General features: G+C 36.4%; 1 protein-coding gene and 1 long non-coding RNA gene across 4 annotated transcripts in view; one reads left to right on the forward strand and one right to left on the reverse strand.

Moving 5' to 3' along the window:
* Positions 1 to 554: 554 nt before the first annotated feature.
* On the reverse strand, positions 555 to 11,459 carry LOC116164317 (acyl-CoA synthetase short-chain family member 3, mitochondrial-like). Of its 3 annotated transcripts, none has more exons than XM_031478479.1 (12): positions 11,338 to 11,459; positions 4,511 to 4,658; positions 4,321 to 4,465; positions 4,134 to 4,278; positions 2,906 to 3,002; positions 2,645 to 2,856; positions 2,365 to 2,590; positions 2,004 to 2,314; positions 1,805 to 1,950; positions 1,533 to 1,755; positions 882 to 919; positions 555 to 700 (listed from the first exon to the last, which is right to left on the reverse strand). In XM_031478479.1, the coding sequence occupies exons 1-12, from the start codon at positions 11,408 to 11,410 to the stop codon at positions 605 to 607; spliced, it is 1,860 nt and encodes a 619-aa protein (XP_031334339.1). In that variant the 5' UTR covers positions 11,411 to 11,459; the 3' UTR covers positions 555 to 604. The 3 variants fall into 3 exon arrangements, with proteins under 3 accessions (XP_031334339.1, XP_031334336.1, XP_031334337.1); XM_031478476.1 differs by having other exon boundaries at positions 744 to 919; XM_031478477.1 differs by having other exon boundaries at positions 569 to 684; positions 744 to 919.
* The window catches only part of LOC116164342, a 22,784-nt gene continuing 15,060 nt past the window's right edge, over positions 7,539 to 15,262 (forward strand). Inside the window, exons 1-2 of the long non-coding RNA XR_004143875.1 lie at positions 7,539 to 7,656; positions 8,324 to 8,327. This is a non-coding gene — a long non-coding RNA (uncharacterized LOC116164342). The remainder of the gene's footprint in view (positions 7,657 to 8,323; positions 8,328 to 15,262) is intronic.

A 15,262-nucleotide genomic window follows, 5' to 3' on the forward strand; every position in this document is an offset into this window, starting at 1 on the left:
TTTTCTATATGCTTTCATACTTTAATAATAATAATATATCCTGAGTAACGGTAATTAATACCTAGCAAAATAAAAATCTTCCGAAACACCGCAGTTTAGTTGAACTCCTTCATTTTTTTCATTTGAAAATTAACGTAAAATTCAAAAGATTGTAGTTATCAAAACTTTATAAGGAGAATTATGCAATATAAACGCATGTCGGGAATATTTATTATGCAATATTTACGCATCCTGTCGCTAAAAAAACTATTACATTATTATTAAAAAAATAGTTAACTATTATTATCGTGACGTACGTCAGGAATAACATTATAATTAGTTTTTAGATCGAAAAAATTGGTCGCATGAGTGAAAAGATCAACATTTTCGGAAATTGACCGCCATCTTGAATTCTGGACTTCCTGTTCAGATTTCGAGGTGCCAACATCGATATTCGTGTTTAGCAGGTACCAATTAGTAAAAAAAGCCTTGTTGGCCAAATGTTGTCTGAAATACTTCTAGGGAAACTTCGAAAAGTGAACCAGTCTATAAACACTTTTTTAAATGTAAGAAAATAGTAAACAAAGGTGTTTTTAATAAGTAGGTAACTACAATTAGCGAAATTCTACAACAATACGGGGGGATTACGGGCGTAACCGATTCTTTGAAGTGCCTTCGCTATATCCTTAAATGATGAAGCGTTTTCTACAGTTGCAGGAATCTAAAAGTAGATTAATATTATATGTATGGGCTGTCACGACTACCTCGAATAATTGATCGTCCGCCAATTTAGAGACTAATTTTCTGCAAGCTTTTCCGGACCTTGTTCGTGGTAGCTCTTTGACAGCCACGCACAAATGAAGATCCGCTATCGGGCCAATTGATTCACGAACTTTACTCACCAACTCCTTAGCAAGGGTACTCTCGCTCTTATTGGTGTCTAATACAAATTAATTTTAGAAAATGGTTTATACAGGGTGTCCCGTGATTCGATGGACACAGCTTAACACCATTATTCATTGGTCAATTTTAAGTCGAAATCGCCTTATATACTTTGTTCAAAACTCAATTATTAAGGAGTTACGGGAAATATTAAGTTTAACAATAAATCAATCTAGTAGTCATGTCATTGTTGTGTCACATTGTTATGGTGATATTGTTTATTCTTGTGACGTTGTAATTTTAAGATTAAATTGATATGTCTACGTTTTCAAATCAAGAATATGCGGATATTCACTTTATTTACGGATACTGTGACGGAAATGCCCGGACGGCAGTGAGGGACTATCAGCGGAGATCTCCTGAAGAATGCCTAAAACGCCATATCAATTTAATTTTAAAATTACAACGTCAAAAAATAAACAATGTCACCATAACAATATGACAAAACAATTACATGGCCTACTGGATTGATTTATTGTTAAATTTAATATTGCCCATAACTTCAAGTGTATAAGGAAATTTCGACTTAAAATTTACCACGGAATATGGTGTTGAGCTATATCCATCGAGTCACGGGACGCCCTGTATAGATGGGTTTATTGGGTTACTACCTTGCCTCATTATAAACAAGCACAGTGGGGTTTGTCCTTTTATGGGTTCCGAAACTCCCACGACTGCTGCGTCAGTGACATCAGGATGACTCATAACTACATCTTCTATCGCAGCTGTAGAAATTCGATGACCAGCAACATTAATTACATCGTCCACACGGGCTGTGATGTACACATATCCATGTTCATCGATGTAACCTGCATCCATAGAATCGTAGAAACCCTAAAAAGACCATGTCGCACATGTTTACATTACCGCGCTAAAACCTTACCGGGTACCTCCTAAAGTACGTTTTGCAAAACCTAGAGTAAGCTTTATATAACGTACTGAACGTTCCCGGCGGTAAAGGTAGCTTAATGACTACATCTCCAATTTCGTTTGGTTTAGCTTCGGATCCATTTTTTGACAGTACGCGTACTTTAAATAATTATTACTTGGTAACGTGTCTTGAATGCATAAGTACAACAAACCATCGTAACCTGCAAAAGGCAATCCTACAGTCAGCTTTGGCGGATGTAAGTTGTGATCCAATCCAGCACATGTAGCTGTAATAGGATAACCAGTTTCTGTCTGCCACCATTGATTTAATACTGGAACACCAAATGCATCTTCTGCCCACATTTTTGTTTCGTGATCTAAATGTTCTCCTGCCAAAAACAAGCACCTTATGCTACTGATGTCATATTGCTTGCCAATAATGGTACATGGATCTTCACGTTTAATAACACGTAGAGCTGTTGGAACCGTAAACATAGCATTTACTTGGTATTTTTCTATAATGCTAGTAGAAGCGTGAATGATCCAAATAAGAATAGATACTACGTTTATTACCGAAAGTATTGGCCGGCATCAGGAGTTCGAATTGGCTTTCCTTCATACAAAACACTTGTTAATCCGCATACTAAAGGTCCATAACACATATACGTATGTCCCACTGCCCATCCAAAATCGCTCGTCGCCCACCAAACGTCGTCATTCTCCATTCCGTGTATAGCCTTCATAGACCACGCAACTGGTACTAAATGACCAACTGTCCTTTCTACACCTTTTGGTTTATCTTACAATACAATAACGGACGAGATCAGTTGGAAAAATAGTTATTTTGTTTTACCTGTAGTTCCCGATGTATACAAAATGTATAACGGATCATTGGCTTTAATTGGAACACATGGATGGGGATCGCTACTATTTAATGCATTATCCCACGATATATCCATATTTTTATTTAATACCGATTTCTGGATGTTACCTCGCTCAAGGATTATGCATCTGCGTGGCTTGAATGAGCTAATCTTTATTGCTTCATTAAGCATTTGTTTATAACTAAAACAAATTGTTTATAGTAAACGCCTACTATGTTCGAGATATTTACTTAATTACTTTACCAGGTTCGACGCCACAACTGGCAGCGATGACTACCTTTGGAGTTGCGTGTTCTATACGGAGGGCAAGTTCGCTAGCAGCAAAACCTGAAAATTGCATCGTTGGGCTTTGCATCCAATCCAATATATACACAATATTTGCCTTTTTGCAAAATTAATAATGAAGTTGTCTACAATGTATGTGATTTTTTTGAAAAACAAACCTTAGACGTGAATATGAATCTCTTGGTGGTTGTTGCCAACTATGTTTCGGGATACAATTTGCACCCTCGAGATTAAAACACACACTTGAGTTCCTTAGCATATAATATATTATTACGTACCTCAGAAGCAAGATTAGGTACATCGGATGGGAGATCAAAAACAGAAATAATAAGCCGAATAAGTCAAGGTGAAACCGCCTTCAACAACAAGCGGAAAGTTTACCTCCAACAATATTATTGACTTGCATCTTAAGAAACATTTGATAAAAACATTTATATGAAGCATTTTATTGTATGGAAGTGAGACTTGGATAAGGATTGTTAACATTTTTAACCAACTGAGGTTGACGGTGGATCTATAGCTGTGGTTTAAGAGGGGTTTGGTCAGGTGGATCTGACAGGTCACCCGCGATTAACGGATTTGATAGGTGTGTACCTACCTTTAGTTACACTACAAATTTTATGTATAACAATGTCATTTCATAGACGATTCAACATTGCGTACCTTAACGTTGGCGGTACATAATATCAGTGTATAAGTTAAGTAGGTACATGGTGTCTTATGTCGCGTGGTTTGCAAGAATAGATTTAGTAACCTTAAAAATCGAAAATTGTCAAATGGGCAACGTTTTGCAATTTTATATGCCGACTCATAGTCAGACGAGATTGAAAATTATTTAAAAACTGAAATCTGACTAGTTGAAAGCGATAAATAACTCCGTCATGTTTGAAACCGAATATTTTAATTTTCTTATTTCGATAAGGGCTACTAACATTGCACTCTCTATACTAAATAGTCGAAATATTGATATTTAGGTACATGATTTAATTTGACAGCAGTTCTAATGATATCGTACTGTAAACCGTCTACTAGTCGTCTTATTATAAAATGAAAGAAAAGCGTAACTGTATGTCAAAAGTGCTTTCATTGCGAGGTTTGTATTTGAATTTGTCCAAATTTAACTAACATTTTTTCCCTGCAGGTATGTGCTAGCAGGTATAAGAAAGTAATTACCTCCAAACACCACAGAGTGTATGGCCCCCAGCCGAACAACTGCTAACATGGCTATAATAGTTTCAGGTACGACTGGCATGTATATTACAACCCGATCTCCTTTCCTTACGCCAAGCTTATTGAGTGCACCAGCCAAACGAGAAACCTGCAGTTTTAGGTTAAAGAGGCATTTCAAAACGTTTTCTACCTTATCCAGTAGCTCAAAATAAGTTATTTTCTGAACGGTTTGGGTTAGTGGACTATCGTGAATCAAGGCAACTTTTTTCCCTTTTCCTCCATGTACATGACGATCGACGGCGTTATAACAAGCATTCAGTTCTCCCCCAACAAACCTAATTTAATTGTCATTTTTGTAAATAACATTCCTTTATTCTTACCATTTTGTAAAAGGCTCATTAGAATTATCCATTACTTTCGTCCATGGTTTAGTCCAGGTTATAAGTTCTGCTACCTCACCCCAAAATTCTTCGGGTTTTTCGATAGACCTCTTGTGTACTTCATTATACTTCGGGCTCCGGAAAGTACCTAAGGATACATTATAAAAATCTAAAATCTACCGTGCAAGTGGATGGGTACAACATATACAAAGGGGTGCATCTAAAACGACCCATGCTTAATAAGTAGGGATCGAAATATGCGTAACTTAGTAAACATATGACCATCTGGGTTGGAGTAGGAGGCAAAGAAAATGGTCACTTGTTTCCCTCTGTACGCTTTATCCGCCTGACTAAAAACTATCACGTGCGACTGGAAGCCGAACAACAAAATCATCACAGTAGTCGGGCATCTACACAACGCAAGCCGCACAGTTACGAAAAAACTCACGCCACAACAGCATTTGCAAATAGTCCAATTTTTGCCGAAATGTAAAAATCAAATTTTATGAGTCCCATAATCACAGCCAGTTTGTTCTTTGTCACACGGTAATGCGAAAACAAAGAAGTGTTCCCCATGGTTATACGTTACAGTTATACCTTAGTGTAAAGCTATTCTTACACTATGGTTATACCTACAAATGTTATCTCATAGGGTTAACAAATTTAGATTTATTTTTTTAATTTATTATTAATTTTCTCCAAGCTGAGGAAACACTTAGCAGGTCGGAGATTTGCCTGCTCATCAACTGAAGGTTGCTGTTAGTGAATACCAAAAGAGTTTTGTAAAGTACTTTTCCATTTGTTAATTGCAGAAACGGGGGAATAAATCAGATTGAAAGTAGATATGTGTAGTCCCTTCGTACGTAATTGTATACCGGGTGGTGCACGGTAAGTAGGGACATAGGGATTTAACATGGGAAATTAGTTTTATGCAATATCCTGCCCTCTCTTGTACATTTTACAGAAAAAACTGTAGAGTTTAAAGTTGTTCAGAATTAAAAGGTGCATTCAACACTGTTTTTACATGTTCTATTAAGCTATTGATATAACCGAGAATTTAAAATAAGTTTCAACATTTCTGTTATTAGTAGCAATTCATAAAACAACAAAAGTTGCTTGTGATCAATTCTATGCTGTTCTGTACGAGTTACTTGATATTTACGTTCCACGATGCTTTTATGCGCCATCTTACTATCCAAAATGGTTTACAAAAGACATTATTAGAAATATTAATCTAAAATCAAAATGTTTGAAAAAATACCGCACATACAAACGTGACCAGTATTTAACTGCATATAGAGACATACGCCGAATAATAAAGAAGCAAATTTCCAATTCCTATAATTCATATATGCATGTGGTAGAAAATTCTTTTAAAGTTAACGCCAAGCAGTTTTGGACATTCATCCGAGAAAAGAAATCTACTCCTCGTATTCCAGGCATCATTCAATACGGTGGCAAGGTATTCTCGTCACCGAAATCAATTATTGAAGTGTTCAGTGAATACTTTAGTAGTGTATTTGTAAATATTCCCTCCAACACCCAGGATAGTTTAGAAGATTTCAACATGCCAAATATTAACGTTTCTGTCATTTCCGAAAGTGAAGTCAAAGATGCCATTAATAAATTAAAAGCTAAAACTACTGTTGGTAAAGATTTAATCCCAAGTTTTCTTGTAAAAGATTGCAGAGACGTTTTTGTAAAACCATTGAGTCTAATTTTCAGTACTGCTATAAGGACCTGGGTTTTTCCCGAGATATGGAAAGTTGCTAATATTACTCCTGTCCTGAAGAGCGGAGATGCTAACAACGTTGAGAATATTATCGCCCGGTTAGTCTATTGAATAACTTCAGTAAGGTGTTTGAAATCACATTGTATAACAAAATATATTGTAATGTTAGGAATATAATTTCGGAGTGTCAGCATGGTTAAGCAACTTAACATGTTTCAAGCAATTATGTGTATCTGAAGTATTGGATCGAAGACGACAGGTAGACGTTATCTACACCGATATATGAAAGGCTTTTGATCGAATACCACATCAAATCTTAATTAAGAAGCTACGTCGCTACGGATTTCATGAAAACTTTGTACGTTTACTTCAGTCGTATCTCAAGAATCGTGTTCAAACTGTTACATTTAATAATTTCACATCGTCACCGGTGCATGCAACTTCAGGGGTTCCACAGGGTTCCAACTTAGGTCCTCTCTTGTTTTGCTTGTTTATCAACGATGTAGCTGACGTTATCTTCTGCCATAAGTTACTATACGCAGATGACTTGAAGATATACTCTATTATATGAAGTGCTGAAGACTGTTTACAACTCCAAACAAACGTTAATGCTTTAAGCAATTGGTCTTAACGTCGCGAAGTGTAAAATAGTTTCTTTTACCCGTACAGTGCGCCCAATTCAGTTCGACTACACTATTAATGATGCAAAATTACAGCGTTTCTTCTCAATAAAAGATTTAGGTGTCACGTTTGACACTAAATTTACTTTTAGTGACCATATCAAAGATGTCTGTCATTCAGCAAATCGTATGCTTGGATTTATAATTGGAAACAGTAAACACTTTTCTAATCAATTAGCACTTCGATCGTTGTACTATAGTTTAGTGCGTTCTAAAATTGAGTACTGTTCGCTTATATATAATCCGACATACACGGCCCATAAGAATGCTCTTGAATCTATACAAAGAAAATTTCTAAAATTTTTGCACTATAAAACTTATGGTACTTATCCTGTGAGAGGTTTTGATCACAAAGAATTGTTGCATATGTTTCAATTTCAATCATTAGACACTAGGAGAACAATTATGTAACATTTCTATTTAATCTACTGCACAATCATATTGACTGTCCTGATCTATTGAAAGCTACCTCATACCAGTGTACGGAATACAAGTTCTAGAACATTTCACTACAGCACTCTCCGCACAGAAATTCTATTTCAATCCCCTATTGTCACTATATGCCGTCTTTTTAATTCGATAAGCCAACGCTGTGATATCAACAATTCTAGCTTGCCATCAATATTGCAACAATGTTTACATTGATTTTTTGTATTTTATTGCTTCTTGTTTTTCATGTTATATACACAATACGGAAATGCATTGTTTTGTCAGCATTTTTGTTTCGATTTTCTGTGGGTACCTAACCTGCATTTTGTAAAGTAAATCTTTATTTACTTTTCTAATGTTAATTTTGTTTATTAGAGTTTTTTTATGTTAATTATAAGTTTACTAATTTAGTTATTATTTTTTTTTCTTCAGGGGGGGAAATGCAATGACGCACTAAGTGTGGGGCTGCCCCAGATACCGGGTATCCCCACTAAAACCCCTCCTGAGGCATCGACTAGTATGGTCATTTGCCTTATTAAATATATATAGGTATCAGTGTAAATTAGATTTTAGATATTAGGCCAGTATTTCTAAGATAAATTATAACTGCTTAACATTGATCTTTATTTGTCAAGGTTTCTATTATTTCTTCACTCAGGTTACACCGTACTCTTTCTACATTGTATTTGGGACACACACAAAGTACATGATCTACAGTTAGGTTGACTAAACATTGTTCGCATTGGGGAGGATCTTGACTCGTCAAAATAAATGAATGCGTGAGGGAAGTATGTCCCAACCTGAGCCGATATATCTTTTCAAGATTGTATCTTCCCTTAATTGGTAAGAATATCGGACCCACAACCTCCTTGAACTTCCTTAGGAACGCTTCCGATTCACTCCACTGCCCGTTCCACATTTCCCATATTCGATCTTTAACTAGGGACCGACGGGCGTTCTTGGATAGTTGAGACATGTCTTCGGCTATCAGGTTCAATTCGGTCATAATTTCTTTGGCTCTCACAGTCAACGATCGACACCTAGTTAAACGCGCACCTTCTATTACATCAACCATTCCGTGATAGTTCGGGTGATTCCTATCCAGCGAGACTTTTATGTAATAATTTGCTGCTATTTGCTTTCTTCTAAGAGCAAGAGGGGGAATATTAGCCTCGACATGGAGAGATACGACTGGAGATGTTGGAAAGGCGCCAAGTAAATATCTTATTGCCAGGTTTTGAATTTTGTCTAGCCGTCCCAACAATACGTTACTACAGGTAGAATAGACGTGAGATCCGTAGTCTATACGGGATAAGATCAAGGCTTTATATATGTCCAGCATGGTTTTAGGGTGGGCTCCCCATTTATGATGAGCCAGGATGTTTAGTGATTTTCTGCAAGATACTACTAAATTTTCTACATGTTTCGTCCATCTGAGCTCGCTATCATACGTTAAACCTAAGAATCTTATATCATTAACAACATTAATGCAACTTTTTTCTTTAAAAATGTACTATCATTTTTGAGGCACTTTAGAAGTTCACCTTTATGTGCTTTACAGGTGATTCTTTTGAGTTCTAAGTTAGGCTAAAAGTAGTTTTCTGTTGAATATTGTGATAATTAGCGATTTATTTTAATACATAAGTTAACAGCACAAAATTGCTTATTTGCCAATTTACTTAAAATTTTGCGGGATCCCGTAAATACTGGGATCCCGCGGGATTAACATCTAACGATCCCGCAAATATCGGGATTGACATTTTGCTGCGGGATTGCATTTCCTAGTTATTGTAATTTTTATTATCAGAAGAATGGTTTCGCGTTGCTTTTTGCCACGCTCAATGCAAAACTACGTTTCATTGAAGATTTATTCGCTTCTTGCGAGTCCCATCGTTCAATTACGGTCAGTTTATTCTTTATTTAACATAACATATTAACGACTGCTTTCGAACGCTCATTCACTTACCAAGTTGCCAACCTCTATAACGGATTACCTCGTTGCATCTCCATACTTCCCGCTGCCCAATTCAAACGTAAAGTCAAACAAAAACTACTAATGGCCACTTAGTGTCCTTCAGATTATTATCTTTCGTGTGAAATGAAAAATTTTGAAAGTCATGTTGAGTTATATTTATCTATACCGCCATATATTTTGTTTTCGCCAGAATGTGTATGTCCTATCGTGGGGTTTAGGTGGAAGAGCAGCTACAGGGAAGCTACCCCCTGTAACTGAATCTCGCCCCGCATTTAATTTTCATATATTTTTTATATATTCTTTCTTAATGCAATAAAGACTATTTATTATTATTATTATTATTATTATTATTTGAAGCTTCAGCCAGCATCGAGTGTTCGTTGAATGTGAGATTGAAGATTGAAGAAGTTCCGTTTGTGAAGCAGGAAGCCGAATTCGCGGCTAATTATTTTTCTACGTTTGTTCGTGCCGAAGTTTCTGTTGTCTTACCGGATGGAGGATTGTCGTAAAGTTTAGGCCTTCAAAGGTGCTGCAAAGAGAGGTGTTTGTCGACCCTTCCTAATTTTGTTTCCAACGTGACTCAGTTTGAAATCGAGTTTCTTTGTGAACGTCCTTATGTACCCTTTTTAGTTTATTTGTAATAATTGTTTGTGTTTTTGTACCATTTTCCTTTTGTGTGTTAAGATTAAATCGAACCAACCTTCACTTATTTGTAGGTTCTTATGTGCATCTCGTATTTTACTAATTTGATCTATTCAATACATATTGATAATAAGTCCCGAACTCTCCTAAAACTGTTCTCACTTTTGTACCAATTTACGGTTTGGACTTTCAACTCTAAAGTAAGCATTTTGTTTAAAATTGTGACAGCTGTCAATTTTATCTACTACTCATTTGAACTACTCAATAGATTGATGCGTTTTTTTTAATGGAACATAGGGAAATTACATTATTACATTGTATACAAAATCCTATGTTCGCATTAAAAAAAATCACTGTATGTATTATGCTTGCTGAGAAAACAGTTAAAAGCAAAAAGCAAATTTTGAGATTTTAGTCATGTGACTCCACAACGAGACATTTTGAACCCTTAGTTTTGTTGGATATTTTTGTTGTATAGGTACATGTTACCCTTTTGTATGATTTAAAATTTAAATGATCGCGAGCTTCTATTATTTAATGAGTGTAAGTCAGTTTAAACTTATAGCAAAGAGCTCTGGGTGAATCCTGAAACACGATTAACTGACAATACTAAGTTCAAGTTTATTGTGAAGATTCAAAACGTAAAGTTGTCGAGATATAAAATAAAATAAGCATTTACGAGCTTACTGGAAATAAATTTGCCACGGCATAAAACATGAAAAAACCGTACTTTGCACATAAATGTAGGAGCGACTGAAATATTAATATAGAGGATTGAGGTCTATTGTGCAGCTTTCAATTTTCACTTATATTAGGTATGTTGAGATTTTTTTTCTCAAATCATTAGTTCGCAAATTTAAATTTTTTACCCAAAATCGTCCTGAAACCTTCATTTTTTTCATGCCTACTTTCTGCCAGGAAATTTTAGTTCCGATGAGAGAGGCAGAGTAGACTACGTTTCCTGCCGCTTGTCCGGCTTGTCACTTTACTGGCCGCACCTGTCACTTTACCGGGCGCACCGTCACTTTACCGGCCGCATTTTTAAAATCTCCAAATGTCTATAAGGACTCCTGTCATCACTGACAGATTGACATTAATCAAAAGTTGTATATAAAAATTGAAATTTTATATTAAAAGACGATTTCGGGTAAAATTTAATACAAAACTCGTCAGTAAAATGTCATTATCTAACTCGGAAATTAAAGTACTCGGTCCAAAGGGGCCTCGCAATTCAATATTTCCTCGGCAGTATTGTACCATTTTCCTGACTTTTATGTAAATAATTATTATTGTGTAATACTAGTGTTACTTTTTCGGTTTGTTGTTTTCTGCACTCACTACCTATCTTCCTTGTAATCAATAATCCTACCTTTTTTATTATGAACGGATTCAAAACCGTTTGACCACTCCACAAGGCTATCTGCGTTTAATAATGACTCCATGATGACTGAATATACAACGCACCTTCACACATACAACTAGTAACACTGCTAAGGTATTTAATACATTGTTAATAATGAATGCAAAAATATAAATTCTGAGAGATCAAGATTAAGATTTCCTCTTGCGGCCGATTTCCAAATGCCATAATTCGATAACTTATCCTTGTGGTCAATCATAAATACTGAAGGGATAGTTGCTTAAAACTCATAAAATGGGCAACCTATACGAAACCCTTCAGGATAACCTACAGTTCATATTGCGATACAGAAATTGTTCGATTTTATTAAACAATTAGATGTTATATACCGTGTCTCCCAGGTTGAACGCATCATAGGCAAACAGCAATGTATTTTGTCGTGAAGGATCCACGTAGCCTTTGAAATGTATTTTTAGCGTCCAACGTACATACGTTATTGCGCTTTCCTGATGCTAGAAAGAGATTGGAGTAGTGCCAGCAAATGTTGCGCCTTGCAATTATGGTACGTCATTGAATAAGTAAGATAATTCCTTATTCAATGGTACGGTCTTAATTTACTTTACTATATGTAAACCGTCTAATCATAGCAAATGAAATAAACCCATAAAGAGCATTTGAAAAAGCGGCAGAGCACCTCGGTGTGACCCCACGGAGTCATTGGACTTGACCCATTTTCAATTGGCTTGTTACATGCGGTATATATGTTAACTGTGCAAAGTTTGAACCGAATAGGTTCAATCGTTTGCCAGAGGCAGAGAGGCGCGACCCTACTGGGTCATTGGATTTGACCCTTTTCAATAGACTGGTTACATGTGGCGTATAAGTCTACTGTGCAAAGTTTCAACCGAATAGGTTCAAGCGTGACCCCACGGGGTCATTGGATTTGACCCATTTTCAATAGGCTTATTACTTGTGGTATATAGGCCAACTGTGCAAAGTTTAAACCAGATTAGGCCAAGCATTTGACAGTTATTGTGTTCACGAACAGACGGACAGACGGACACCATAGACTCCCCTATAAAGCTTGCATCGCTTTGCTCTGCCGCTTAATAAAGCAAAGCGGTCTGAAATTATATTGCACTGCAAATACTTATGAGTAAAATCAATTTCTGACCCATGGATTCCTTTTTCTTCACAACCTAGAAATTTGTTGTACATTCAATATTTAAGATAGGAACTGTGGATAAATTTATTGCGCTGTTTCATATTGTTCAAAATATTTGATAGCAGTACTCCACACAGAGGCGAGTGTATAGTAATAAGTGAGTAGTAGAAATAAGTAGAACATATAAATGATAAAAATTATATAGTAATAAGTGAGTTGTAGTAGAAATAAGCAGTGTATAACGTGAGGTTAGTTCGGCGCTGTAAAACTCAAACCCCGCCGCATAAACGGCCAGCTAGCTCAGATTCTTAATTAAAAGAAGGGCTCGAGATGAGAATCTTCCACAGCGGTTTGTTCGTTTGGGCATATAACATAAGTTTTTGATCTTTGGTAGTTACTAGAAATGATTAGTTGAGCGCCACCCAATTTTGCACAAATTCTGACCTCTCCTGTATAGAAATTGGGAAAACACAAGAGAGCCAAATAATAAATTCACTACGAGCAATTCTGATTTATTAATCCTGGCAAAACGGTGCAGGATCGGCAAATAAAATGTATCTTCAATACGACAATAACAAATACTTTAAATGACAAAAATAATCCCCAAATAAATTCATGAACACTTCCCTAATAATTACGTTACCAGCCCCCTACAACAATGATCGAGCAAAAATGTAGTTAAGATTTCAATAGATTCCAAGATTGAATTAAGTTAACCCGAATAACAACTCATATAGGCAACACTGGGTACAAGTAAATTAAAAATCTTACCTTGAATAACACATACGCTGTCTTCTCCGAAAAAGAGCTCTCCTTCGAAGTTCCAGTTCTGTAACACAAAAACAAACCCCAAGCTACAACGCTCGGAACGATTATATGAGCCGGAAGGGCCAAAAATAGCTTACTCGTAGCCGGCTCGTTTACCCATACGTTAAATACAGGTGCGTTGCTCTTGAAGAGAGCCACGACCTCAAACACTAGACGCGAACAAAATACAAAGCTCCAATCATAAATCGTCGGAAGGTTACACTAGATTAACGGTATTGAAGCAAATAAAAAAAAAAAAGGTTGTGTAAAAGATCGTATCTTCCGAAAATTCCACAATCAGCTGGTCGCTGCCGGTATCGTTTAGGTGTTAGCGCTTATCTACTCGGTGGTACGCCGGATAGCTGCCGGCAATCAACAGGTGTTCGTACTCCGGAATATTCGCAAGATGCAAATTCGTTCACTATCCCAAAATTATGCCAGGTCAATGTCCTCCGCCCACAAGAATGTGCAAGGATATACTATAAACTATACCATACAAGGATTCGTCTGTACAAGGATTGACCGGTACAAGAATTCATCTACTACATAGACCCCCTAAAAGTAATGAAGATGTAACACTCCCTTAACGAGATTTTTAATAACATACCTGAAATCGTCAGGAGGGTAATGAAAAATACTTAAATCAATGAAATAGGTATGGAAATTATCCAAGAGGTTGTGAATCTGAAAGAATTTTAGATAACATAACGTAAAAGAAAACCAACGCCATTTCACTTACATGTAGGTAGGGCGATGAACTTCAACCAGATATATAGCCTCGCAATGGAGAAAACGGCTTCTGAGTTACACTACTCGACAACGCCAATGAAAAAAGGTAAAATTGCCAGAGATTTCACGTGAATGATGGCAAATATTACCCACTGGTTTAAGAAGAATTCACAATGCCACGCTCTACAACAAGTACAACCTCGTTGGCTTTAAAACGGAAATGAAAAAATAACGCGATTCTGCGCGAGGAAAGAAACACGCGTACAAGTGACGCCATCTCACCTATATCCTACCTAACCTAGCAAGCGGTAATCTTTGAAATTTGAATATGCATAAACTAAACTGTTACAAGTGGCGGATTTAACGGTGGGCGTAGTAGGCCTTCGCCTACGGGGCCCCGGCTCTACGCCGGAGGCCCTCGAAGCCCCTTAACTAAAAAAAATGTTTTTTCTGCGAAAACAATGGTTTGGGCGCCCATCATATCTCATATAGAGTCGGAAGTCATAACAATAACACTGTTGGAATGCTTACTACCGATATCCTATTAAGATATAGAAGTGAAATCCAATGCTTCAAAGATGTGTTTTTCACAACTGAGACCATCTCCCAGAACTGGTGCGTATCACAGTACTTAGAATTCATATTGAACAAAAATCTCGAAGAATGTTTCCCAGATGTGTTGCCGTTCTGAGAATATATTGGCTCAATATGGCAAACAGACGCTACCTTCAGTCTGCGACACTATTTCACAAAATTATTACTGACAAACAACCAGCGTATTTATACAATAAAATCAGGTATAGGACAGATATTCATAACTTGAATTTAAGGCATAGGGGTCTACTCACTATACCCCAGCATAAAACATCTTTATTCCGCCGTTCATTTAGTTACAATGGCTTCGGTATACAACACTGTACCTTAGTCTCCTCAAGGGTTTGACCAGTAAGAAATTTAAGTTTGAAATGTTTAATATTCTATTTACATCACAAAGTTAAGATTTTGTTTTCCTTATACCTTTTATTTTTATTTTTCTCGTGTGATTTTACGTCTACTTATTTAATATTTGTTTTTTATGTCACTATGGTGTACCTACAGGTTTTATTTTTAGCTGAAAAAGTGTTCTTTTTTATACGTCACTCCACTTATTTATGTGCATGGTGCATATGGAAGAGCAGCTTTTGCTGAATTTGTACCATGGGATTCCATGTTATTATTGGAATAAATATATAT

Source organism: Photinus pyralis, unplaced genomic scaffold (genome assembly GCF_008802855.1).
Source record: "Photinus pyralis isolate 1611_PpyrPB1 unplaced genomic scaffold, Ppyr1.3 Ppyr1.4_LG2, whole genome shotgun sequence".
NCBI classification, from domain to species: domain Eukaryota; kingdom Metazoa; phylum Arthropoda; class Insecta; order Coleoptera; family Lampyridae; genus Photinus; species Photinus pyralis.

Bases quoted from the DNA above. Each gene is read 5' to 3' on its own strand.
- LOC116164317 (XM_031478476.1), bottom strand. From the start codon at position 11,410: ATGGAGTCATTATTAAACGCAGATAGCCTTGTGGAGTGGTCAAACGGT. The intron at 4,279-4,320 runs GTAGAAAACGTT...CTAAAACTGCAG, and splicing joins ATTTTGAGCTACTGGATAAG to GTTTCTCGTTTGGCTGGTGC. The intron at 2,591-2,644 runs GTAAAACAAAAT...TTGTATTGTAAG, and splicing joins GTATACATCGGGAACTACAG to ATAAACCAAAAGGTGTAGAA.